This window comes from Telmatherina bonti, assembly GCF_933228915.1.
Source record: "Telmatherina bonti genome assembly, chromosome: 24".
NCBI classification, from domain to species: domain Eukaryota; kingdom Metazoa; phylum Chordata; class Actinopteri; order Atheriniformes; family Telmatherinidae; genus Telmatherina; species Telmatherina bonti.
In genome coordinates, this window is record NC_136633.1 from 3,118,521 (window position 1) to 3,146,443 (window position 27,923).

A 27,923-nucleotide genomic window follows, 5' to 3' on the forward strand; every position below is an offset into this window, starting at 1 on the left:
CCAGCGTTGGCCCAGCTGCCTGTTTCACCGGGATTGTCTGGGTGTTTTGTCTTCGCCGCGGTTCAGGTGGGTGTTTGGGATCTGTTGCAGTCCGGCCGTTTTGGTGGTACGATGCGTTTCTTCAGTGTTTGTTGATGGTATCGGGAACTTTCATACAGTTTTATATAATCATGTCTTTTTAAGCAAATAAACCAGATTTCTAAGAAGATTTTGTCTTTCGTGTCCATTTTTTTTTTTTTTTTTTAACAAAAAAAACGTAGTTTTATGGTCTTAAAGTGAGAAGTGTCCTGAACAAGTTGAAAATAGAAATAAAACAGTTCTAGTTGTAGAACGTAGATATAAACGAGCGTGTCACCAAGTAAGAAGGTGACTTTTTTCCTGTTTTAATCCGAGCTGCTGCTGTTATGACTGGAAAGCCTGACGACTCACTGTACAACCAGTTAAACCAGTAAGGATGAGAAACGGCTAAATGTGCCTGAAGAGACCCAAAAATCTCCTGCGTTTTCTAGCATGTTGGTCTTCATGCTGGTTCTGGGGGGTCAGCTTGGATCGGATCAGCCTGAAGCTGCGTCCTGACCTGATCCGGCTTTCCATGCCTGCAGAACACGGCGGTGGGCATCGCTGTGTGCAGTTCCACGTCTGCCCTGCAGGGGGAGCTGCAGGAGAGCAACCGCAGGTTTAACAGGAATCCTGCTGGGATGGAGCTGCACACACCGGCCTCCCATTGCTTCCACTGCTTCCATCACCTGGTTGTCACAGGAGGTCATCGCTGACGATAAACTAAGAGGAAAATCTGACTTTTATCAGGTTTGTTGGCTTTAAATGTTCCATAATTCAGCTTCCTGCTCCTCATCTTCCACAGCAGACGCCTTCAAACGCACGTTTCTATGTGTAAATGTGTTTCAGCCTCTCCTGCAAACGGAGCTTTGAACTAAGCATCGACTCCATTTCCCATTCCCAGTAGACAGATTGTGTCAACGCTGAAAGTGGTCATGATCGGTGGTCCTGTATCAGACCAGTTCCAAAGGAACCCTTCAGGGTAAAAAGGCTCCTAACTGGCAGGTCGTGTAGAAACTCAGCAAAGAACCAGTTTAAACTGGATCTTTAGACTCTTTCTTAAAAAGTGGCATCGTTTGTTCCCAGTTCTTCAGTTTCATCTGGAAAGCAGCAAAGATCCGACAGAAAACAGGATTTTAGACCAGAACCAGGACCTGAGACTCATCTGGACCTTCAGCGGATCTGTTGGCCGAAGCCTCATCAGAAATGGTTTCCATGATAACGCGGTTGTCAGCTGATGGAACAAATCCAGGTCTGGAGCTGGTTTTCACGTCACGCTGATAAAAACAGAAGAAAGTACTAAAAGCAGGCGGCGAGTCGGTCCGACAGGCTGAGCTCCCGACTCGACTCGTTGGAAGCTCACAGGAACAATGTGTGTGTGTGTCGTCCTTCTCCGGAGGAGGGGTCCGGTTCTCCTTGATCTGGCTTCCACCTTGTTTCCTGGAGACAAACACACGATCAGACCCAGTAAAACCAGCTCCAGCTGCAGCAATGTTAGGCGTGTTCTCACCACGGCCTCCAGGGGGCGTCCACGCTGAGCGGGGGGGACTGGTGCTGCCTGTCGCAGTCCTTCACCGAGTCGGGAAGGGGGGCACCGCTGGTTTCTGGCAGCAGCATGCACAGACCGCAGCCGAGGATTGGCCCGCTGCTGTACACGACCATCGCAGCCAATGAGATCGCTCCGCCGGGGCTGGAGGGCATGAAGGTCGTGGCGAGACAGCCGAGCCGGAAAGACAGGTTGACCAATGAAATGCAGCGCTGTCTGGACAGAGAGCAGAAGCTGCTACTGGTTGCAGGCGCCGGCGAGGCGTGGGGAGGGGGCGGTGCGTACCTGACCACGGTGGGGAACAGCTCGATGCTGTACAGGATGGAGATGAAGGTGGCGGCCAGGATGCAGAGCTTCCCCAGCAGGGCCAGAGTCATCACCAGCATCGGCTCACCTGCACACAGCACTGACCAGGTCAGACCCGCGCCACGTTGCACCGGCACACCCAGACCCGCCCCCCACTCACCCTCGTATCTGGACGTCAGCAGGGACAGGAAGCAGGCCGTTCCGCTCAGAGACAGAGCCAGCATGCTGATTGGCCGACGGCCCAGCCGCACCAGTGGGACCAGCAGGCAGGGCGCCTCCGACAGGCCGGAGAAGAACTGGGCGGTGTGGACGCTGACGCCGAACGAACCGATGTTCATGCAGATCCCGAAGTACGTCAAGGCTGACGCAGCGCTGCGGGGGGGGAGGAGGAGGAGACAGGGTCGGGAGGGGGGGTAGGAGGGGCCGGGGTTAGGAGGAGGCGGGGTCAGTAGGAGGCAGGGTTAGGAAGAGGGGGGGTTAGAATCACGCCCTGCTTCACATGTTCCACAGACAGGGAGCTCGGGTCAGGTGGTCTAGGACAGTAAGTCCTGGTCCTCGGGGCCCACCGCCCTGCAGGTCTTACAGGTAACCCTGCTTCAACACACCTGACTCAGATCCAAGGCTCATCATCAGGTCTCCACAGAACCTGGGGAGCGGTTAGGTTACCTGCACCAGGTGTGCTGGAACCAGAACATGCAGGGTGGCGGCCCCCCAGGACCAGGTCTGATTGTGACACTGGACTAGACGCCATGGAAACCTCAGTCACACGGCTGATCAAAGTTTAGTTTCACATCTTTCTGTTCCTATTGGTCGTCTGAGGAAAGCTGGTGTTTATCAATAACTGGCAGGTCTGCACTGGGGGGGGGGGGGGGGGGGGCGTCCCATCGTGCTCTGACCACGAGGAGGCAAAGTCTGCTGGTGACATAACACTGATTCCATCACCTGTTTATGTGTTATGTAATCTAACACACACACACACACACACACACACAGATTGGAATATTGATCTCCATCAGACTGTGACAACGGCACGATCGTTTCCAGGACGTTTAGTCTGAAAATAACTTCAGAAACTTAGAGCCTGAACAATCTGATCCAGAAGGATGGTACTGGTTCTGGTTCTGGTACTGGTACTGGTACTGGTACTGGTACTGGTTCTTGTTCTGGTATTGGTTCTGGTACTGCTTCTGGTTCTTGTTCTGGTACTGGTACTGGTACTGCTTCTGGTTCTTGTTCTGGTATTGGTTCTGGTACTGGTACTGGTACTGCTTCTGGTTCTTGTTCTGGTATTGGTTCTGGTACTGGTACTGGTACTGCTTCTGGTTCTTGTTCTGGTACTGGTACTGGTACTGGTTCTTGTTCTGGTATTGGTTCTGGTATTGGTTCTGGTACTGCTTCTGGTTCTTGTTCTGGTATTGGTTCTGGTACTGGTACTGGTACTGCTTCTGGTTCTTGTTCTGGTACTGGTACTGGTACTGCTTCTGGTTCTTGTTCTGGTACTGGTACTGCTTCTGCATCTGGTTCTGGTTCTGGTTCTTGTTCTGGTATTGGTTCTGGTACTGGTACTGCTTCTGCATCTGGTTCTGCTTCTGGTTCTGGTTCTTGTTCTGGTATTGGTTCTGGTACTGCTTCTGGTTCTGGTTCTGGTTCTTGTTCTGGTATTGGTTCTGGTACTGGTACTGCTTCTGGTTCTGGTTCTGGTTCTGGTTCTTGTTCTGGTATTGGTTCTGGTACTGGTACTGCTTCTGGTTCTGGTTCTGGTTCTTGTTCTGGTATTGGTTCTGGTACTGGTACTGCTTCTGGTTCTGGTTCTGGTTCTTGTTCTGGTATTGGTTCTGGTACTGGTACTGCTTCTGGTTCTGGTTCTGGTTCTGGTTCTTGTTCTGGTATTGGTTCTGGTACTGGTACTGCTTCTGGTTCTGGTTCTTGTTCTGGTATTGGTTCTGGTACTGGTACTGCTTCTGGTTCTGTACAGGGGATAGCGCTGTAAATTTAAACGTCAGAGTTGACATGCTGTCGTGAAGGGTTAATGGAGGACGTTATCTGTCGGTCAGAAATACACCAGACCGTCCTGGACCTGTCCACCTGCCCACTCACTGGAGGATCCACCCCCATTGCTGCTGCACCAATCATGATGCTGGGTCTGGCAGGTTCCCTGTGATTGGCCAGGATTTTGTTAAATTTCCACATGATTAAAGGCCCATTTAATTTAATGCAATGTAAATAGTAAATAGTTTCTTCCATTCGTCTCAGGTCTAATACTCTTATGCCAGTGTTACACAACACACCCACCGGGGGGCAGTGCAGAGAGCAGAGTTCACCTGCAAGTTCTGACATTCAGTATCTCAGCTGTTCCTAGGACTGATCTCTTCTGGACGGAAATGTCTGATGTTCCACCAGGTATCTGTTGGAGACACTTCTCCAGTGTGGGGGACACGGCCCCCAGTGCTCCCATCACTATGGGTACTACTGTTGCTTCCACCCTCCAGGCCTTCTCCAGGTCTTCCTTGAGGTCTTGGTACTTCTCCAGTTTCTCCTTTTTCCTGATATTTCCATCATTGGGGATGGATCCATCGATCACTACGGCTTTCCTCTGCTGCTTCTCCATGATCACTATGTCCGCTTGGTTGGCCACCACCATTTTATCTGTCTGGATCTGGAAGTCCCAGAGGATCTTAGCCCTCTCATTCTCCACCACCTTGGGGGGAGTTTCCCACTGGGACTTGGGGGTCTCCAGTCCATATTCTGCACAGATGTTCCTGTACACTATGCCAGCTACTTGGTTATGGTGCTCCATGTATTCTTTGCCTGCCAGTATCTTGCACCCTGCTGTGAGGTGCTGGGTTGTTTCAGGGGCTCCTTTGCATCGTCTGCACCTGGGATCCTGCTTGGTCTGGTAGATCTGGGATCCTGTCTGGTATGGTAGATCTGGGATCCTGCCTGGTCTGGTAGATCTGGGATCCTGCCTGGTCTGGTAGATCTGGGATCCTGCCTGGTCTGGTAGACCTGGGATCCTGTCTGGTGTGACAGATCTGGTCTTTTGGTTTCTTTGCTGCCATGATTAGCGCCTCAGTACTGTCTTTCTGTCCAGACGTCTCTAGTCATTAGTTTTTCCTCGTATAATGGATCCTCCAGCGTCTATTCAATGCGACAGAGCTTTCAAAAGAGACCACTGGTTTAATAGAAGGAAATTCTGACCAGTGCAAGTTGTAGCACATAGATGTTAAAAGAAGTGGACCCGGAACAGAACCCTGTGGAACTTCACATCATCTGTGTACGCTCAGATGTTTAATTACCTTCAGACCCAAAATCATCCTCATCCTTTAGAACAGAGGTCTCAAACTCTTTGAGGGCTGCAATCCGGCAGGTTTTCTTTGTTTCCCTGGTTCAACACACCTGAATCAAATCAAATGGATCAAACAGCTTCTTGTCAACTGTTACGGCTGCCTGTATTGCTTTTCAGTCTACTAATCGCCAGGACTTAAAAGACACCAGGAGTCCTTCATTCAACGGCAACCACTGGCTCAGTAGTGGTCTGCCCTCAGATTGTGTTGTGACTCTGAGCTGGTGTGTTTCCGGAGGACTTTGACAGAGCTGCATTGTTTTCTGTTGTGTTGTTCATTTTCATGGTTTTTAAATCTGGTTTGTGGCTATAAAATCCAGTCCTGTTATATCTGTTAGTTTTTTTGTTTGACTAGTTAAACCAGTGTTGTTTTTGTTTGGAGAACTGCTTTACGGGCTTGTTTTGCTCTTGGTTTGGCTATTTTGAGGCCATTCCTGGCCTGTTCTTGCCTTGTCTTCCCCCATTAGACAATAAATCTGTATTGGTCCATATGTACACCTGGCCACAGGTCTTTCTTTTGTGCGGCTCAGTTGCACTAGCAGAGTCTGGGTCGTAACATCAACTTCTTCACCATGACACTTCGCTGTCAGTCAGGTGTGTTGGATGAGGGAAACAACGAAAACCTCCAGTCAAGTATTATAAAAGACGAACAGGATGCTACTGAGCATGTGCAGTACCTCAGGTAGCTCATGATGAATAGCCGCAGCAGGATGGTGGGGTGCCTGAGGTGGGTGATGCCACTGGGGGCGTGGCTTCCTCCAAGAGGTTCCATTTGAACCTCGGTGCCTTTGTGCAGGTCGGACCAGGCTGAGTCCAGCAGCTGAACACAAACTCATGTTTTAACTCGCTGACTCACACTGCAGGCTTATTGGTGGATGATGAAAAACCAGTTGTGTGTTTCTTTTTACCAGTTCCAGATGCTGTTTATCTGCAAGACTGTTGCCACGGTAACGCTCCAGAACATCCATTCTCCTCTGTAACAGCAGCCAGCGAGGAGACTCTGGAATTGAGCTGAAAAACAGAAAGTCACTTCCACAGATTTAAACCATCCCAGTAAAACCAGGGAGGTGATCAGGTGTGTGTGGGCCTACAGGTAGAGCGGCAGACACACAACCTGGGGCAGAGCCAGCAACAGGTGCAGCTGTGTCCAGGAGGAGCTGAGCCAAGCCAGAGGAGCACTGCCCATCGTTCCCAGGCTGAAGCAGAATGGCAGGAAGGCGGGTGGCCAGAGCCGAGCAGCAGGGAGGGTCCACTCCACAGCTGCCATGCAAACACATGAGCAGGTCAGAGGTCAGCTGGTGCTGCTTCATGAATACTGTCTGTCTGCCTGTCCATCTGTCTGCCTGCCTAAGAACTGAACTTTCTTATGCTTGAATGTGCAGAAATATGCATGAGAAACAGACTCAGCAAGTCAGATAAGAACTACTGCTGTCAATGAACAGACGTATCATCAGCGTAACACAGGAAACCAAACCAGAAGTAGTGAATACTGCAAGGAGGGGACCCAAGCATGAAGCTCTAGGAGCACCACAGAGGGGTGAAAGAACATTTCTTTGTTCTTACTGACAAAAAGAACACTAAATGAGGTATTATTCCAACTGGTTTGTTTCACTTAGAACAGACCGTAGGATGTGGTGGTCATGACAGGAAATCTAAAGCCTCAGGAATGTTTTTAAAGTTCAGGAATTCCTGATCTAAGCAGTGTTCAAAGATTTTAGTCTTTTAAAAGCAATCAATGCTGTGAACGTTCGTAATAAATTATTAATAAAGGCTTGGACATGTTGGTCTTGTTGGACATATTAAACATGTAGGATGTTTTGGATGTGTTAGACTCGTTGAACATGTTGGATGTGTTGGACAAGATGGACGTGTTGGACGTGTTGGACATGTTGAACGTGTTGGACATGTTGGATGTGTTGGATGTGTTGGACAAGTTGGATGTGTTAGACTCGTTGAACATGTTGGATGTGTTGGACAAGATGGACGTGTTGGACATGTTGAACGTGTTGGACATGTTGGATGTGTTGGACAAGTTGGACGTGTTGGACATGTTGAACATGTTGGACATACTGAACACGTCCAACATGTTTGACATGTTGATTGTGTTGGACGTGTTGGACATATTGAACACGTCCAACATGTTGGACATGTTGATCGTGCTGGACATGTTGGATGTGTTGGATATATTGGACATGTAGGACGTGTTGGATGTGTTGGACATGTTGGTCTTGTTTTACATGTTGGTCGAGTTAGACATGTTGGTCTTGTTTGGCGTGTTGGACATGTTGGTCGAGTTGGACATGTTGGACATGTTGGTCTTGTTTGGCGTGTTGGACATGTTGGTCGAGTTGGACATGTTGTATTTGTTGGACATGTTGGACATTTTGATCTTAATAGGCGTGTTGGACATGTATTTGTTGGACATGTTGGACATTTAGGTCTTAATGGGCGTGTTGGGCGTGTTGCACATGTATTTGTTGGACATGTTGGACATTTTGGTCTTAATGGGCGTGTTGGACATGTTGCTCTTGTTGGGTGTGTTGGACATGTTGGTCAAGTTGAACATGTTGTATTTGTTGGACATGTTGGACATTTTGGTCTTAATGGTCGAGTTGGACATGTTGTATTTGTTGGACATGTTGGACATTTTGGTCTTAATGGTCGAGTTGGACATGTTGTATTTGTTGGACATGTTGGACATTTTGGTCTTAATGGTCGAGTTGGACATGTTGTATTTGTTGGACATGTTGGACATTTTGGTCTTAATGGGCGTGTTGGACATGTTGGACGTGTTGGACGGTGAACTGGTGGGTTCGGGTCACTGCATTACCCAGACTGAAGGCGCAGATGCTAATGCAGCAGCAGGAAAACGCTGTAAGGCACCGGATGGCGAGGAAGAGGAGTGGATGAGGAAGGACAGCAGGCACAAGACCACACACGGCGTGCATGCACACACACACCAGCAGCACCCGACGCTTCCCGTACCTGCACATAAAGCATTGTTTAAGTATCTGTTGCATCATTTCCTTCAACTAAAAGTGTAAGTGTGTGTGTGTTTTATACCAGTCTGATATTGCTCCTCCTACCAGCGATCCCAGTAGCAGACCCATCATGTAGACAATCTGACCATAAGACAACCAGCTGGTCCAACCACACACTGACTGACACAGACACACACACAAATAAAAATATTACACACAAACACAATAAACCATCATTTCCCTCTAAAGTCCAGGAACACATGTAAGATGTGCAGAAGTTTACTGAACATGTTCCATACAGTAGAAGAGCCAGAACCAGAACCACAGTCAGTCCAGTTCTACAGGACCTTACAGTGACGATCCGGTCTGAGCAGTTTTATTCAACAGTCCGCAGGACTGTAAATATCTGTAGGTCCGTATCTAGTCTCTACCTTTTGTCGTTGAAAGATATCTGTGGTGGTTTTATTCATAGCACTGTAAATTTGTTCATGTTAACTCACTGATGTTTTTATTGTAGTACTTATTTCATTATTTACTGTGTATCATAACTATATTTATTATTATACATGTGAACAACATGGGAAGTTTAGTTTCCACATTGTAGCAACTCCTGTTTGATTATCAACATAAAAACTGAAACCAGCAGACAAACAAAACTGACTGAATTCCTCTGCAGTGTTACGCGTCACCCAGCCGCCCCCCTTCCCCCTCTTTACCTGACAGTACCTAGACAGTACCTGATAGTAAGTACCTGCAGCAGCTGACGTATGTGTCGGCGTACGGGGATGGCTAGTGGCTACGTCACCTTAGCCAAAAACGTCACTTTGGTGTTCAAACTGAATTGCGATGGCGCAGAGTCCCATGTTGTAAAAACAGAAATTATGTAAATAAAACAATACCATACTACTACTTTCCCCTAGACGAAAACCAGAAGAGGTTAAACTAATACGATAAGTTTGATTGGAAATCATGAAAAATACATGTCAGTGTAGGCTAGCGCCTGCAGCTATCATTAGCTAACTAGTGTTTGTAACTATTATTTGGGCTAAACATTAAACACCACATAACATAAGATATTGATTTTACAACCATTTGCTGATTGCCACGTGGTCCTTTATTATTTTTATTTCAGGCATAAAGATTTCACCCCAACCATAACTCAAGGGTCTTTGGATGGCATTTCCAAATGGCAAAGCAGCTGGGCCGACACGGTTCGCTTGAAATAAGCGAAAGTCTTTCCCTGACGACACCAGACATCCAACCAAATGCAAAAAGAAAATGCTCCTTGTGACTGTAGAGGATGAAGGAAGAGCTGAACCTGACCAGAGTCTCTTTGACACTGCTCAAAAGACACCTGCTACTAAAAGTGTTTTGGTGTAGAAATTGAGAATAAGATGCTCAGGAAAGAAAATTACAAACTGAAGGAAGAATTAGAGACATATAAACAAACTTTTTTATTTGGTCAAATCTCCTCTCACCCTGACAGAGTCAGCTATTACACTGGCTTGCCAGATGCTGCCACAGTCTCCTTTTTGGAGGCTCTTCTTTCTCCAGTATCACTTTGATTAGAATGTTTTAAATAATGCCCCAATCAATCAGTTGCTCTTGACTATGATGGAGCTCAGACTGAATTATGGTGTTCTTGACCTTTCTACAAGATTTAACCGCTGCTGTGCCACAGTCAGCAACATCTTCATCACCATTAACAGTGCCTTGTACGACATCATGTGTGTTGCCATGATGGAAAACAAAATCCTCTCCTCAAGAACCAAACCTTCCTGCCAGACTACTTCCAGCCATTTCCCAGCTGTTGGATTGTACTAGTGTGTACTGAAGTGACTGTCTCCAACACAGAAAGTATAGACACTGTCATTTATTATTTTACAAACATATAGTTCCAAGCACATGTTATTTCTAAGATACAATATCATAGGTAGTAAAAAAACAAGAAATCTACCAGAATGAAAACTTAAAAACAAGACAAAGTTTGTTGATTCGGACATTCCCCTTTGGATCCGGGATTCCTCTCCTGAATTGTCGGTGGGTGCCGACATTGTTCACACATAAAATACCGACAGGAGAGGCAGATACTGAGGGCTTGCTGCGTGGCACTCCTCTTGACCACACTGATGACAGCTACAATGGTAACATACACCAGCTTCAACAGTAACGTTTATTAGCTGTTAGCATTACGTATTCAACATGTCCGTTATATAAATATATGAATAATATCCCAGATACTTACGTTGTCCTGGTCTAACGTTAGTCCACACGGTGTGTTCAGACCAAACGCGTTCTGAGCGTCAAAAACGCTCAAAACGCTGAACGCTTGACGCTGGTCACTAAACTGCCACTTTAGTGTCCGACGCCCGAAACGCTCCTGATGCTCCTGCCGCTTGTCTGGGGCGAGCGGCGAACGCGGCGGAAAAGAGAGGGGGAAGGGGGAGCTTTTCTTCCGGTCAGTCTGAATGATGGCGGATTGAGTAGAGCAATGGCATGGTTTTATTTAATAAATAAAGCTCGAGAACGTTGTTGTAGGGCAGTGATAGTCACCATTAATGCAACAAGAGCCGCACTCAGCAGAGAGCCGCCACCCCACCCAAACAAAGCGTTGCTAGGCAACGTATCCTAGTACATTGCCAAATCAGTAACATTCAGCTTTTTAACAAGGAATGGTTATCCTAAATGTTGCACGGGGTAATGGCGTCTCAGCCCCGTGTCTGGGTTCACCACACGAATCCTCCAGGAGCTGTGAGCTGATCGCTCTGATTGGTTGACGCCCTGCGTCAAGCAGCAAAAGTTCAGCTTTGTCCATCTCTGGCTTTTGACGTCCGAACGCTGACGCTCAAAACAATCAAGCGAGAAAGCTCGACGCCCCCTTTCCGCACCTCCACATAGACTTTACATGGAAACTTGCCGCTCTTGACGCTCAAAACGCGTTTGGTCTGAACACACCAACAGCCTTGTACTTGTTTGAGACTCTTACGTGACCTGGTCCAGGTTGATAGGTCAGTCCAGTTTTTACAGATTTTTTCTGGAACGTGACCCCTGTGATGGTTTGTGTTTCCTCTGAAGCTGAGAGTTTATGGAGGGAAATGTGTTCTTACAGACGGCCAGAGCAGAGTGTTTCAGTCCGAGAATGGACTCCTTAATGTGGTTTTCTAAGGGCTGCAGAAACCGGACCAAGAAAATCCAGTTTGAACATGGGCGGTGCCGAGGACCAGCAGGTGGGGTTTCTTTCCCTGTTGTGACGTAACCTAACTGCAGAAGTCTTAATTGTAAACTAAAGAGGTGGCGTTGTTGTTTCTTACAGGCCACTTCAAACACCACAGGAGACAAACGTCTAAGAAGAAAAAGTTTTATGTCATATGTTCATTAAAGAGGCTGAAGAGACAAACTTTCCTCTGAAAATGTTCAGGTACCAAGACCAAACTGAGAAATACTGAAAGACCTTTGAGACGCTGCAGAAGTATTGATCAGGTGCACTAACAGATTACCAGACTAGCTCGCTGGAGACCAAATGCAAATCAATGACTTTTCCATCATGCAGTGCAGAACTGTACGCTGTAAACAAGCCTGTACAGCATGTAAACAGGTGTAAACAGCATGTAAAAGCAGGTGAGGTGCCAAATGCAAAACCTCAGCATTAAAGTTGTTGCAGATATTTTCATAATTATCTCATATCTAGCACATTTTTCCTACATTTTCTACAATATATACACACTTGCACATATGTCAAATATAATATTTGATGTAAATATTTAAATATAAACACTATGTTATAATTAAATATTTATCTAAAGGTAAATGTTATACCTTACATCTAAATGTTTCATATGTAAATGTTATATCCAAATGTTACATGTCGAACACAAATGTTTTAGATGTATGCTAATTGACTCCGCCCCTTGTAACCTCAACCAATAATTTAACTTTTTCATATTAAATATTTAGATGGAAGTTATAATATTTTTAGATTTAGATAAAATATTTATCTTAAACATAAAGCATTTATATTTAAATAATAAGATTTAGATGTAATATTTCGACTGAATATTGTATTTGACATCTTCATATGTGTAAGTTTATTCCAAAATATAGGAAAAATATGCCAAATATGAGAAAAGTGGGATAAATAAGGAAAATTTGCCAGCAGCAACTCTAAAACTGAATTTTTACGTTGCCAAGCCTTGCACATGTCCCAAATCTGTCTATCAGCATAAACAAACCCAGATATCCTCAACTTTGTCAGTTTTCCAGCAGTTTCATTAACAGCCTCGGGTTGCAGATTAACACTGTGGTAATATGTACTCAGTTATGTAATGAGTTTGGCAGCAGTTTGGCAGCAGGCATGTGTTGCTCAACAGAATCAGCTGATTTCTTTCACTCCTTATTTATTTCACTGTTTGACAACCAAATCTAATCCTACATTTGTCCAACTGATTGTCCATTATTGTTCAGTTTGAGAAAATTTACTTGATTTTTTTTTTTTTTTTTTTTTTTTTTTTTTTGCTTCACAGCTTCTGTGGGTTTAATAAAAGCAGGTTGAAGGATTTCTATGAAAACAGACACGAAATGAAATCACCTCTCTGTCCGTCGTCCAATCGGCTTCGTCTTCTGAAACTTCCCCGCGCTCTGATTGGTTGATTTCTGCCGTTTCCGGCCGGAGCCTATCCCAAGAAGCGGTGCCGTTGTCGTGGCGACACGTCTCCGCCGCAACGGCCGCGGTGAAAATGTCGAGGAAGAAGAGGAATGGAGTGAAGAAGTAGAGGAGACAGAGGCGCCAGTAGACGGAGAGCTGCAGGGGGGACATGGCGGAGTTTCTCATGCTGGCCGTGAAGAAGCTGCAACTCTTCAGGGGTTTTCAGGAGCTGCTGCAGCTTCAGGGAGGTGATGTCTGTCTGAGCTGCAGCTGCAGGTCCTGGAGGTTTGGTGAACACCAGGAGGGTCACGTTAACGTCGCTTCTTTTATCTCCGCCTTCTCCTCCTGGCGGAGTCCGGAGCCAAACAGCGACTCCCAGCGGACACCGCCGCACACTGCCGCAGGGGCGTCCATACTGACCTGGGGCCTCATTTATAAATCTGTCGCACAAGACCCGGTGTACGCCAGTTCTAGTCCACTTCTTTGCTGAATTTGATCAGCGATGACATGTTTAGCCGCATGTCATCTTTCATGTGGTTGTCTAGGTGGTTTCTAGATAACAACGTGGGTTTTATAGATAATTGGAGCGCTTTTTGGGGAAAGCCTGGTCTTATTAGGAGAGATGGCATCCATCCCACGTTGGATGGAGCCGCTCTCTTATCTAGCAATATGGACTCTTTTATTAGTCAGCTAAATTGACAACTCAGGGTTGGGACCAGGAGGCAGAATTGTAGTCCTAAACACTTTTCTGCAGCTTCCCACCAAAACCCCATTCTGACCTTATACAACTCCCCAGCAGTAAGAATTAAACAACACAAAAACACTTCTGGGGTTAATCGTGAAAACCTCATAAAAATAAAAACAATGGATCTAATAAAATCTGAAAATAAGACAATAAAGTGTGGCCTACTGAATATTAGATCCCTCCCAAATAAGTCTTTATTAGTCAATGACTTGATAGGTGATCACCACATTGATTTATTCTGTCTTACGGAAACCTGGTTACAGCAAGAGGATTATGTTAGTATTAATGAAGCTACGCCAGCTAACTATTTAAACTTTCACATTCCTAGAACTACAGGCAGAGGAGGAGGTGTTGCAGCTAATTTTCAGTCAGAATTATTAATTAATCCTAAGCTCAAAACTAACTATAAATCCTTTGAATTCCTGACATTAAATTTATCTCATCCAAAATGAATTTCAGAGAAAGCGCTCCTTTTAGCATTAGTGTATCGCCCACCTGGACCTTACTCCGAGTTTCTTTTTTTTTTTTTTTTTTAATATTATATTTATTAAATTTACATTTTTTTGAGTACAAACAAACATCAAAACACAAACAACGAACCCTGCCAGACAAGCTGACAGAAATACAAAAGCAATTGACAATTATGCATGTGTTGTTTACATTTCAACATTCACAAATAGTGTATACAGTAAATACAGTCTTCATTTTATATAGATGTTGTAATTTGGCATTGAGCCAAGAAGGGTCCCCATATTGCAATATGTCTATGTTGTCTGTCCATATTGTTTAACCGGAGTTGTTCCATTTGAATGACAGAAATCATTTCTTTCAGCCAGTGCTCAAAATTTGGGGGAGTGGAGGATTTCCAATTTAACAGAATTAGGTTTTTAGCAACCACCATACAAAGCTGTAAGGCCAACAGCATGTCCGTCGTGTATCTTAGATTGTCAGTTAAATGTCCAAATATTGCCAGGTTGGGATCTGGTTTATTATTTCTAGAGTAACATTTAGAAAACCATTCAGAAATTGTAGACCAAAAACCAAATAATTGAGGACAGAACCAAAATAGGTGGGCAAGTGTTCCTTCAGCAGAGGAACATTTATCACACTGGGAGGAGACTGCAGGAAACAATTTGTTCAATTTTGTTTTTGAATAGCGTAACCTATGGATCACTTTATACTGAATAAGTCGGTAACGGCTGTTAATAGAACAAGTATGAATCAATGATATGGCTTTATCCCAAAGTTCATGTGACACCTCTGAATTTAAATCCTGAGCCCAGGCTACCCTCAAGTGTTCCGTATTGACAGAGGTAGTAAAGCAATTTACAAACCTGGAAATCAAGTGTTTAGAGTCAGGAGCAAGTCGCAGATTGTCATAAAAAGGGTGAGTGGTTGGAATAGATTCAAAATTTTCAAACGTTTGTTTCACAAAATGCCTAATTTGAAGGTAGCGAAAGAAGTGTGAATTTGGAATGTTGTATTTATCCTGTAATTGTGCAAAAGAGGCAAAGTAACCATCAATATATAGGTCAGTCAGAGATCTGATGCCTTTTCTTTTCCAAATGCCAAATGCTGTGTCCATTTGCCCAGGCTTAAATAGAGGATTTTGGCAAATTGGAGTATATATTGAATCTTTAGTCAGCTGATTTCCAGATTTGATCTGCTGTAATATAGGCAAGGAGTTCCTCAGGACAAAACTTTTCTTGAATGACTTATCTAATTTAGTACTAGAAAACAAGAATGTACTTAGTGAAACATCAACGTCAGGAACCTCAAGCTGTAACCAAGAAGGTGTGCTTCTTTGCCCCTCTATATCTATAAGGTTCCCACGTTTCCAAAAGGTGAGGGCCCTGGAGTTGGCAGCCCAATAGGAGTGTTTGAAAATTGGGAGCCCAAGACCTCCTTTGTCCGTTGATTTATCAACATGAGCTTTAGATATCCTATGTGATTTAAATCCTTACTCCGAGTTTCTGACCGAATTCTCTGATCTCTTGTCTCAGTTAGTGCTGACTACTGATAAAGTCATTGTACTAGGTGATTTTAATATTTATGTTGACCATGACAATGATAGCTTAAACATTTCCTTTAGTTCTATTCTAAACTCAGTTGGGTTTTCACAAAATGTCCATGGAGCCACTCACTCTCATGGTCATACACTTGATCTGGTTCTAACATATGGTGTTGAGACTGATAAGCTCAAAGTTTTTTCCTCAAAACCCTGTCTTGTCCGATCACTTCCTATTAACCTTTAAATTCACTTTATTTGATTACTCACTGACCAAAAATAAATTCTTCTATAGTAGATGTTTATCAGACAATATTATTACAAAATTTAAACAATCAATTTTTTCCCCTCTACCATGTGCTAACATGATTGAGAGTCCCCCTTTAAGCTTTACTCCTGCTCAGATTGGTCATCATACTGATACTATAATAGCTTCAATGCGTACAACTTTGATTACCAGACTAGCTTGCTGGAAGAAGAAATTGGGTAGGACAATAAAGGCTCCCTGGTTTAATTCCCAACTTCGAGCTCTAAAACAGGCATCAAGGTGTTTGGAAAACAAATGGCGATCCATAAGAGAGGAGTCGGATACGTAAAGGCCCTTCCTCCCATACTAATCTTTGAGACTCAGGGAACCACCAGTAAACCTGCAGTCTGAGAGCGAAGTGCTCTATTTGGAATATATGGAACTATAAGATCTTTTATGTACAATGGAGCTTAGTCATGGAGAGCTTTATTTGTGAGGAGAAGAATTTTAAACTTTAAATTTTATCCTGGATTTAACAGGGAGCCAACTAGCGGTGGTCTTCCTGCTGCAGACAACTAGCGGTGGTCTTCCTGCTGCAGACAACTAGCGGTGGTCTTCCTGCTGCAGACAACTAGCGGTGGTCTTCTTGCTGCAGACAGCTAGCGGTGGTCTTCCCGCTGCAGACAACTAGCAGTGGTCTTCTTGCTGCAGACAACTAGCAGTGGTCTTCCCGCTGCAGACAACTAGCAGTGGTCTTCTTACTGCAGACAACTAGCGGTGGTCTTCTTGCTGCAGACAACTAGCAGTGGTCTTCTCGCTGCAGACTACTAGCGGTGGTCTTCCTGCTGCAGACAACTAGCGGTGGTCTTCCTGCTGCAGACAACTAGCGGTGGTCTTCTTGCTGCAGATGACTAGCGGTGGTCTTCTTGCTGCAGACGACTAATGGTAGTCTTCCCACTGCAGACGACTAGCGGTGGTCTTGCCGCTGCAGACGACTAGCAGTGGTCTTCCCGCTGCATACGACTAGCGGTGGTCTTCCCGCTGCAGACGACTAGCAGTGGTCTTCCCGCTGCAGACAACTAGCGGTGGTCTTCTTGCTGCAGACAACTAGCAGTGGCCTTCCCGCTGCAGACGACTAATGGTAGTCTTCCCACTGCAGACGACTAGCGGTGGTCTTCCCGCTGCATACGACTAGCGGTGGTCTTCCTGCTCCAGACAACTAGCGGTGGTCTTCTCACTGCAGACGACTAGCGGTGGTCCTCCCGCTACAGATGACTAGCGGTGGTCTTCCCGCTGCACACTACTAGCGGTGGTCTTCCTGCTGCAGACAACTAGCGGTGGTCTTCTTGCTGCAGATGACTAGCGGTGGTCTTCTTGCTGCAGACGACTCGCGGTGGTCTTCCTGTTGCAGACGACTAGCGGTGGTCTTCCTTTTGCAGAGGACTAGCGGTGGTCTTCCCGCTGCAGACAACTAGCGGTGGTCTTCCCGGAGCAGACAACTAGCGGTGGTCTTCCTGTTGCAGAGGACTAGCGGTGGTCTTCCCACTGCAGACGACTAGCGGTGGTCTTCCCGCTGCAGACAACTAGCGGTGGTCTTCCCGGAGCAGACAACTAGCGGTGGTCTTCCTGTTGCAGAGGACTAGCAGTGGTCTTCCTGTTGCAGACGACTAGCCTATAACAGAAACCCACTGATTGCATTGAATATTGACTTTGATCCAATCCCCCATCCTGAGCTTTTTGCAATATTATGCAGGTGAAAGAAGGCGGTTCTAACCTGTTTTAAATGTGAGCTAAAAGACAAGTCCTGTTCAATAATGACTTCAAGATCACAGTGGTACTGGAGGCCAGATTAATGCCATCCAGATCAATTACATAATTGGATAATGTTGTTCTAAGTTTTTCAGGCCCAAAGATAACGACCTCTGTCTTGTCTGAGTTTAAAAGGAGAACATTCAGAGTCATCCAGGTCTTGATGTCTGTAAGACATCCTTGTAATCTAAGAAACTGATTGGTTTCATCCGGCTTCATGGAAAGGTAGATCTGAGTGTCATCCGCATAGCAATGAAAATTTACACCATGCTGCCTGATGATATTTCCTAAGGGAAGCAGAATAATGTGAAAAGTATTGGTCCAAGTACAGAACCCTGAGGAACTCCATGACTTACCCTGGTGTGTGAGGAAGACTCATCATTTACATTTACAAACTGAAATCTATCAGATAAATATGACTGGAACCAGTCTAATGCGGTCCCTTTAATCCCAATAACATGTTCCAGCCTCTGTAGCAGAATATTGTGATCAATAGTGTCGAATGCAGCACTGAGATCTAAAAGAATGAGTCCAGACAGAAGTCCTTTATCTGAGGCCATGAGAAGATCATCAGTGACTTTCACCAGTGCTGTTTCTGTGCTATGATGAGCTCTAAATCCTGACTGAAACTCTTCAGATTGTTTCTGCTCAGATAGGAACATAGTTGGGTTGAAACTGTTTTCCTCCTCTCTGCATCTCCTCCTCCTCTCTGCATCTCCTCCTCTGAAGGAGTCTGGGCCACTGGGCAGATGCTGAGAGCTGATTGGTTGACTCAGGCGTCATGTTTAAGTCAGAATCAGCGTCTCATTAGCATAAACTGGAGGAAATGTGGAAAATTAACATAAATGCATGAATAAATAAAGATAGAAATAAAATGAATAGATGTGGATTTAAAAGAAACAAAAAAAGCAGAAATATGAACGTGGGAATAAAACTAAAGTTGGTGCAAACTAGAGGAATAAATGGAACAAACTGAAAAAGAAACTAAACTTATTTATTTATCTCCTCATATAAACCAGAAATGATACATAATTCTACATACAGATGTGCTGAACATGGGTCCGCCCCCTCTGACAGTTTTACTACATTTATTGGATAAAAATCAGTAAAAATGTTCCAGGAAGGATCAGAATACATGAAATGTTTAATTCAGCATCATAAACCAAAGAAAACAAACATAATAAAACACAACAGTCGGCGTAAACATCGTCTCCTGCTCCCCATCAGGCTCGGTTGACCTCCGTCACCACAGTAGCCATGGCGGAGAGCGGCGTGGAGTAGGTGGATGCCATGTTGTGCAGGCCGGCCAGAAGGCAGCGCCAGCTGAAGCGTAGCGCTTTCCCCACGTTCTGCACCACAGAAGAAGTCCAGACATTAAACACACTGCACCACAGAAGAAGTCCAGGCATTAAACACACTGCACCCCAGAAGAACTCCAGACATTAAACATGCATGAACACCACAACCGGAGGAGGCTGACATGCAGTTCCACTAACGGCCACTAGGTGGTGCTGCATCTCAGACCCATCATTTAAGCCAATATCATGCAGTAAGTCTTGTGACCACCATAGTGTGGTGAAGTGCAGATGGTGAGTTGAGCTTTCTGGGAACCAGACGGGACCATACCGGGTCCAGAAGGCGGAGCAGAACGGTGGAGGTGCTGAACCCTGATTAGACAGACCACTTTGTGCTCAAAAATTAATTTTTGATCTGTTTTCAGAAGAACCGCCTGTACTCTGATCAGAGTAATGAATCTACTCTACCAGTCCAAAGTCTGGACACACCTGAACGTTGGAATTAATGGGAAAGTGTGTCCAAACTTTTGACTGGCGATGTGACTACGACAAGCATCAGGACTCACTGAAAATGACATCTGAATGAGTCTACAGGAGCCAGAGATGGTTAGATCTGGTCCTTCAGGGCCACAATCCTGCAGGTTTTCCATGTATCCCTGCTCCAACACACCTGAGTCAAACTCATCCCTTATTGGCTGCATTCCCCATCTGTTCCTGGTCTGGCTAGCGTTCCCCATCTGTTCCTGGTCTGGCTAGCGTTCCCCATCTGTTCCTGGTCTGGCTAGCGTTCCCCATCTGTTCCTGGTCTGATTTGCGTTCCCTATCTGTTCTTGGTCTGGTCCCCATCTCTTCCTGGTCTGGCTAGCGTTCCCCATCTGTTCCTGGTCTGGCTAGCGTTCCCCATCTGTTCCTGGTCTGGCTAGTGTTCCCCATCTGTTCCTGGTCTGGTTTGCGTTCCCTATCTGTTCTTGGTCTGGTCCCCATCTCTTCCTGGTCTGGCTAGCGTTCCCCATCTGTTCCTGGTCTGGCTAGCGTTCCCCATCTGTTCCTGGTCTGGCTAGTGTTCCCCATCTGTTCCTGGTCTGGTTTGCGTTCCCTATCTGTTCTTGGTCTGGTCCCCATCTCTTCCTGGTCTGGCTGGCGTTCCCCATCTGTTCCTGATCTGGCTAGCGTTCCCCATCTGTTCCTGGTCTAGCTCACGCTCCTCGTCTGTTCCTGGTCTGGCTCATGTTCCCGTCTGATCCTGGTCTGGTTCGCGTTCCCCATCTGTTCCTGGTCTGGCTAGCGTTCCCCATCTGTTCCTGGTCTGGTTCCCATCTGTTCCTGGTCTGGCTAGCATTCCCCATCTGTTCCTAGTCTGGCTGGCGTTCCCCATCTGTTCCTATTCTGGCTAGCGTTCCCCATCCGTTCCTGGTCTAGCTCACACTCCTCATCTGTTCCTGGTCTGGCTAGCGTTCCCCATCTGTTCCTGGTCTGGTTCCCATCTGTTCCTGGTCTGGCTTGCGTTCCCCATCTGTTCCTGGTCTGGCTTGCGTTCCCCATCTGTTCCTGGTCTGGCTGGCGTTCCCCATCCGTTCCTGGTCTAGCTCACGCTCCTCGTCTGTTCCTGATCTGGCTCATGTTCCCCATCTGTTCCTGCTCTGTTCCCCATCTGTTCCTGGTCTGGCTCGTGTTCCCTGTCTGTTCCTGGTCTGGCTAGCGTTCCCCATCTGATCCTGGTCTGATCCCCATCTGATCCTGGTCTGATCCCCATCTGATCCAGGTCTGGTTAGCGTTCCCCATCTGTTCCTGGTCTGGTTCTCATCTGTTCCTGGTCTGGCTCGTATTCCCCATCTGTTCCTGGTCTGGCTAGCGTTCCCCATCTGTTCCTGGTCTGGCTCGTATTCCCCATCTGTTCCTGGTCTGGCTAGCGTTCCCCATCTGTTCCTGGTCTGGTTCTCATCTGTTCCTGGTCTGGCTTGCGTTCCCCATCTGTTCCTGGTCTGGCTTGCGTTCCCCATCTTTTCCTGTTCTGGCTCGTGTTCCCCATCCGTTCCTGGTCTAGCTCACGCTCCTCGTCTGTTCCTGGTCTGGCTCATGTTCCCCATCTGTTCCTGGTCTGTTCCCCATCTGTTCCTGGTCTGGCTCGTGTTCCCCATCTGTTCCTGGTCTGGCTCGTGTTCCCCGTCTGTTCCTGGTCTTGCTCGTGTTCCCCATCTGATCCTGGTCTGATCCCCATCTGATCCTGGTCTGGTTAGCGTTCCCCATCTGATCCTGGTCTGGCTCGCGTTCCCCATCTAATCCTGGTCTGGCTCGCGTTCCCCATCTGAATAAAGCACGGGTTCTGAGTCCTGGTCTTGGTCTGGCTCACGTGCTCCTGGAACACGCCTGACTTGGGCACAGGTAAGCTCTGCACATGTCTGCTGGACACACACTGATTAGAATCAGGTGCGTTGCAGCAGGGACCCTAACAAAGCCTGCAGGACACCGGTCCTCCAGGACCAGGACTGAGGAACCCTGGTATAAAGAAGACTGTGGATGTTCGGAACAGACCTACTGGCGATGAGGCGCAGTACAACAACTGTCCACCAGGGCATCATCTGAAACCAGGAACAGATGAGGAACGCCAGCCAGATCAGGAACAGATGGGGAACGCCAGCCAGACCAGGAACAGATGGGGAACGTGAGCCAGACCAGGAACAGATGGGGAACGTGAGCCAGACCAGGAACAGATGGGGAACGTGAGCCAGACCAGGAACAGATGGGGAACGCCAGCCAGACCAGGAACAGATGGGGAACGCCAGCCAGACCAGGAACAGATGGGGAACGTGAGCCAGACCAGGAACAGATGGGGAACGTGAGCCAGACCAGGAACAGATGGGGAACGTGAGCCAGACCAGGAACAGATGGGGAACGTGAGCCAGACCAGGAACAGATGGGGAACGCCAGCCAGACCAGGAACAGATGGGGAACGCCAGCCAGACCAGGAACAGATGGGGAACGTGAGCCAGACCAGGAACAGATGGGGAACGTGAGCCAGACCAGGAACAGATGGGGAACGTGAGCCAGACCAGGAACAGATGGGGAACGTGAGCCAGACCAGGAACAGATGGGGAACGTGAGCCAGACCAGGAACAGATGGGGAACGTGAGCCAGACCAGGAACAGATGGGGAACGTGAGCCAGACCAGGAACAGATGGGGAACGTGAGCCAGACCAGGAACAGATGGGGAACGCCAGCCAGACCGGGAACAGATGGGGAACGCCAGCCAGACCAGGAACAGATGGGGAACGCGAGCCAGACCAGGAACAGATGGGGAACGTGAGCCAGACCAGGAACAGATGGGCAACGCTAGCCAGATCAGGAACAGATGGGGAATGCGAGCCAGACCAGGAACAGATGGGGAACGCTAGCCAGATCAGGAACAGATGGGGAACGCCAGCCAGACCAGGAACAGATGGGGAACGCCAGCCAGACCGGGATCAGATGGGGAACGCCAGCCAGACCGGGAACAGATGGGGAACGCCAGCCAGACCAGGAACAGATGGGGAACGCGAGCCAGACCGGGAACAGATGGGGAACGCGAGCCAGACCGGGAACAGATGGGGAACGCCAGCCAGACCGGGAACAGATGGGGAACGCCAGCCAGACCAGGAACAGATGGGGAACGCCAGCCAGACCTGGAACAGATGGGGAACGCCAGCCAGACCGGGAACAGATGGGGAACGCCAGCCAGACCTGGAACAGATGGGGAACGCCAGCCAGACCGGGAACAGATGGGGAACGCCAGCCAGACCGGGAACAGATGGGGAACGCCAGCCAGACCGGGAACAGATGGGGAACGCCAGCCAGACCAGGAACAGATGGGGAACGCCAGCCAGACCGGGAACAGATGGGGAACGCCAGCCAGACCAGGAACAGATGGGGAACGCCAGCCAGACCGGGAACAGATGGGGAACGCCAGCCAGACCGGGAACAGATGGGGAACGCCAGCCAGACCGGGAACAGATGGGGAACGCCAGCCAGACCGGGAACAGATGGGGAACGCCAGCCAGACCGGGAACAGATGGGGAACGCCAGCCAGACCAGGAACAGATGGGGAACGCCAGCCAGACCAGGAACAGATGGGGAACGCCAGCCAGACCAGGAACAGATGGGGAACGCCAGCCAGACCAGGAACAGATGGGGAACACGAGCCAGACCGGGATCAGATGGGGAACGCCAGCCAGACCGGGAACAGATGGGGAACGCCAGCCAGACCGGGAACAGATGGGGAACGCCAGCCAGACCGGGAACAGATGGGGAACGCCAGCCAGACCGGGAACAGATGGGGAACGCCAGCCAGACCGGGAACAGATGGGGAACGCCAGCCAGACCGGGAACAGATGGGGAACGCCAGCCAGACCAGGAACAGATGGGGAACGCCAGCCAGACCGGGAACAGATGGGGAACGCCAGCCAGACCGGGAACAGATGGGGAACGCCAGCCAGACCGGGAACAGATGGGGAACGCCAGCCAGACCGGGAACAGATGGGGAACGCCAGCCAGACCGGGAACAGATGGGGAACGCCAGCCAGACCGGGAACAGATGGGGAACGCCAGCCAGACCGGGAACAGATGGGGAACGCCAGCCAGACCGGGAACAGATGGGGAACGCCAGCCAGACCGGGAACAGATGGGGAACGCCAGCCAGACCGGGAACAGATGGGGAACGCCAGCCAGACCGGGAACAGATGGGGAACTCCAGCCAGACCGGGAACAGATGGGGAACGCCAGCCAGACCGGGAACAGATGGGGAACGCCAGCCAGACCGGGAACAGATGGGGAACGCCAGCCAGACCGGGAACAGATGGGGAACGCCAGCCAGACCGGGAACAGATGGGGAACGCCAGCCAGACCGGGAACAGATGGGGAACGCCAGCCAGACCGGGAACAGATGGGGAACGCCAGCCAGACCAGGAACAGATGGGGAACGCCAGCCAGACCAGGAACAGATGGGGAACGCCAGCCAGACCAGGAACAGATGGGGAACGCCAGCCAGACCAGGAACAGATGGGGAACGCCAGCCAGACCAGGAACAGATGGGGAACGCCAGCCAGACCAGGAACAGATGGGGAACGCCAGCCAGACTCGGTTCTCCACTGCTGGCACGAGGTTTTGCACCAGACGGCTTTATCTTTCACACGGTTTTGTTCTCGTGACTCTGACCAGCTGCTCTCTGCGTTGTTATCCGACTGAATCAGGGTGTCAGGGTCAAAGGTCAGACTTAACAGCGTTGAGTCAATGTTTAACATCTGCTGCTGGAAGACTGTTGGAATTCCATCAACACTTCTTATTTCACTGTTGGGACTAAACAATGTGCATGTGATAAAGACTTTTTTTTACATTTTACCATTTTGCTGGATATTTATCATTTTTAAAGCTTTTACAGCATAAAGAACAAAAATACCTGATGTTTATAATGATGTTATTTAGTCTGGATTTTCTGTGTATTTAAAAAAAAAACTTGATTATATGTAGGTTGTTATCAGTGACAAAGTGTGTTTGATGGTTGCACATGATGACGTGTAACTTGTCACGTCCGATAATGCTGCACGAAACAACGTGACTTTGTGTAAAAAGGAAACAAAGAGAATTTCATCAGGTCAGATTTTCTTCCCAACATGTCAGATGATCTTCTTCTAACATCTGTCTGCAACATCTGGGAAGACCAGTCGCTGGAGTTTTAGGAGAGGAATGTTGTCCAGTTCTGGTCTGACGCAGGATTCCAGCTGCTCTACTGAACCTTGTTGCTGGATTTCTGCCTCCATCATGCTCCAGATGTTTAATAAGTTCAAGCAGATTTCATTTCCACCCATCTGATTTGCCTCAGAACATTTTAAATGAGCTTTGGTCCAGAGAAGACGGCTTGTTTCTGGATCCTCTTCACATATGATGGAGCTTTGAAACTGCATGTGTGGATTTCAGCCTGAACTGGGTTCACACTGGTTTCTGGAAGCTTCCTGAGTCCATGCACTGGTTTCCAGTAGAGAATCATGTTATAATGCAGAAGATCACCAGCATCCAGCCTTGTCCCAGCATACAGAGAGTCCTTGTAATTCTCTGAATCTGAGATGATATTCTACACTACAGATCAGGGGTGTCCAAAGTCGGTCCTCGGAGGCCGCTGTCCTGCAGGTTTCATGTTTCCTTGCTCCAACACACCTGGCTTCCATTAAATGGATCCAGCAGCCAATAAAGTTCTGCACAATGACTGATTAGATTGAGTCAGGTGTGTTGGAGCAGGGAAGGTGTTGCTGCATCAGATTCATGTTTTCCACCAGTTTCTTCATCTGACATGATGTTTAGTTCCACTGGGAAGATAATCTGACCTGCTGAGGTGCTACTGTGGTTTGTTACAGAGAATCAACTCTCCAGGAACTGTTTGTATATTCTGTTGTCTTTACATGTAGAATTTATCTTTTATTATTTATCAGTAATTTAAACTTTAAATTTGATTGAAATTGGAATAAATATTTTATTAAAACGTCCGTTCCTGAGAAGACAGATAAATTCACGTCTTACCTTTCTATACTTCTTGTATCTCTTTTTCCTCTTATTCTTCTTCTCCTCCTTCCTCTTCTTCCTTTCCTCTTCTGTCTCCTCTGTCTCCTCCTCCTCAATCAGAGGTTCATATTTATCTGGCAGGACGCAGAAATAAACTTCTTTGGAGGTTTTCTGTTGCTTTTTCCCAGCTGAAGGAGCTACGGGCTCCTCCTGCTCCTGTCCTCCCATTCCTCTCTCCTTCTCCTCTGGATCTCAGATTGTTGTCCGGACCTTTGGAACCAGGAGGAGTCAAACTTTATTAGTAGCCTGCAGCTCTTTACAGACACTGGAAACTCATGCAACACACTAAATGAAGGCTTACAGAAGAATGTGGAGGTTTGGGGGTTTCACTCACCTGATGGACTGGTGTTTGTGCTGCATGTTGATTCTCTGCTGTTTGTTTTACAGAATAAACACAGAAACCTCACAGGGTCCATGTGAAAAACACTTCAAAAACAGAGGAGTGGGGATGTATTTTCCCCAAATATATGTAGACAACACAAACTTCACAGAACATTCGCTTAGTCTTCGTCATACAAGAACATTCTGCAACCTTGATAAGCAGTTTGATTCCCACCAAACCCAGTTCCTACATCAACACAGTTCCTACAAGTTGGCCCAGTTTCTACAAGCTGGCCCAGTTCCTACAAGCCGCCCAGTTCCTACAAGCTGGCCCAGTTCCTATAAGCCGCCCAGTTCCTACAAGCTGGCCCAGTTTCTACAAGCTGGCCCAGTTCCTACAAGCTGGCCCAGTTTCTACAAGCTGGCCCAGTTCCTACAAGCCGCCCAGTTCCTACAAGCCGCCCAGTTCCTACAAGCTGGCCCAGTTTCTACAAGCTGGCCCAGTTCCTACAAGCCGCCCAGTTCCTACAAGCTGGCCCAGTTCCTATAAGCCGCCCAGTTCCTACAAGCTGGCCCAGTTTCTACAAGCTGGCCCAGTTCCTATAAGCCGCCCAGTTCCTACAAGCTGGCCCAGTTCCTATAAGCCGCCCAGTTCCTACAAGCTGGCCCAGTTCCTATAAGCCGCCCAGTTCCTATAAGCCGCCCAGTTCCTACAAGCTGGCCCAGTTTCTACAAGCTGGCCCAGTTCCTATAAGCCACCCAGTTCCTACAAGCTGGCCCAGTTCCTATAAGCCGCCCAGTTCCTACAAGCTGGCCCAGTTCCTATAAGCCGCCCAGTTCCTACAAGCTGGCCCAGTTCCTATAAGCCGCCCAGTTCCTATAAGCCGCCCAGTTCCTATAAGCCGCCCAGTTCCTACAAGCTGGCCCAGTTTCTACAAGCTGGCCCAGTTCCTACAAGCTGGCCCAGTTTCTACAAGCTGGCCCAGTTCCTATAAGCCACCCAGTTCCTACAAGCTGGCCCAGTTCCTATAAGCCGCCCAGTTCCTACAAGCTGGCCCAGTTCCTATAAGCCGCCCAGTTCCTACAAGCTGGCCCAGTTCCTATAAGCCGCCCAGTTCCTATAAGCCGCCCAGTTCCTATAAGCCGCCCAGTTCCTACAAGCTGGCCCAGTTTCTACAAGCTGGCCCAGTTCCTACAAGCTGGCCCAGTTTCTACAAGCTGGCCCAGTTCCTATAAGCCGCCCAGTTCCTACAAGCTGGCCCAGTTTCTACAAGCTGGCCCAGTTCCTACAAGCCGCCCAGTTCCTCCAAGCTGGCCCAGTTCCTACAATCTGGCAAACTGATGCATTTTATCATCTGATGGAAAATATTAACCAGATGCAGCAACATGGAAGAGCTTTTACTGGTTTAAATGGGAACAGGTCGGTAACATAACTGGGTATAAAAGCAGCATTTCAGAGAAGAAGAGTCTCTTGGTTGGAAAGATGGACAGAGCTTCACCAGTCTGAGACCAACTGGAACTAAAGGAAAATGTTCCTCAGACTCTGAAGATACCACATCCTTTATCATCACAGCAGCATGGTGGAACAGGAGAACTGGTCTGCTGCAGTCCAGACCTTTCACCAGTACAAACATCTGGAGTGTCATGGCTGCTGTGTGCTGTTACCTCCTGAAGATTGGCTCGCCACGGCTTGTACCCTGCCTGCTGATTGGCTAACTGCCTTCCATCGGTAATTTGTGTAGATTTTAGTTAGTAGAGTTTAGTTTCCATCAGTGTTAAAACTGTTTGGTTGTGTTTTCTCTGTTTATTACTTCTGGTAAATAGAGTTTTGTTCTTTTCAAAGTAAAAGTGACGTCCTTTTGGCTCCTCTTTCTGTTGCATTTATGGTGTTTTAGTTAAAGTTAGAATGTGTTGGGCTGGTTAAGGATTTTGGTTATATGTTTATACTTTGTCTGTTAGCATAGCTGTTGGAACTGCTTCATTTGTGTTTTAGCTTAGCAGGCCAGGTTTTGTTCCACACATTTAGTACCTTATTTTC

The 27,923-nt window shown here is 47.6% G+C and overlaps 2 protein-coding genes across 2 annotated transcripts; both read right to left on the reverse strand.

Moving 5' to 3' along the window:
- Positions 1-520: 520 nt before the first annotated feature.
- On the reverse strand, positions 521-13,046 carry LOC306773881 (solute carrier family 22 member 6; the record flags this gene model as incomplete). Its single annotated transcript, XM_079263825.1, has 9 exons — positions 521-656; positions 1,568-1,997; positions 2,070-2,281; positions 5,930-6,072; positions 6,161-6,263; positions 6,344-6,512; positions 8,083-8,237; positions 8,316-8,409; positions 12,806-13,046. The coding sequence occupies 9 exons, from the start codon at positions 13,044-13,046 to the stop codon at positions 521-523; spliced, it is 1,683 nt and encodes a 560-aa protein (XP_079119951.1).
- Positions 13,047-18,907: 5,861 nt separating this feature from the next.
- LOC306773882 (uncharacterized protein) lies at positions 18,908-25,732 on the reverse strand (the record flags this gene model as incomplete). Its single annotated transcript, XM_079263826.1, has 2 exons — positions 18,908-19,033; positions 25,523-25,732. The coding sequence occupies 2 exons, from the start codon at positions 25,730-25,732 to the stop codon at positions 18,908-18,910; spliced, it is 336 nt and encodes a 111-aa protein (XP_079119952.1).
- Between the last annotated feature and the right edge of the window lie 2,191 nt (positions 25,733-27,923).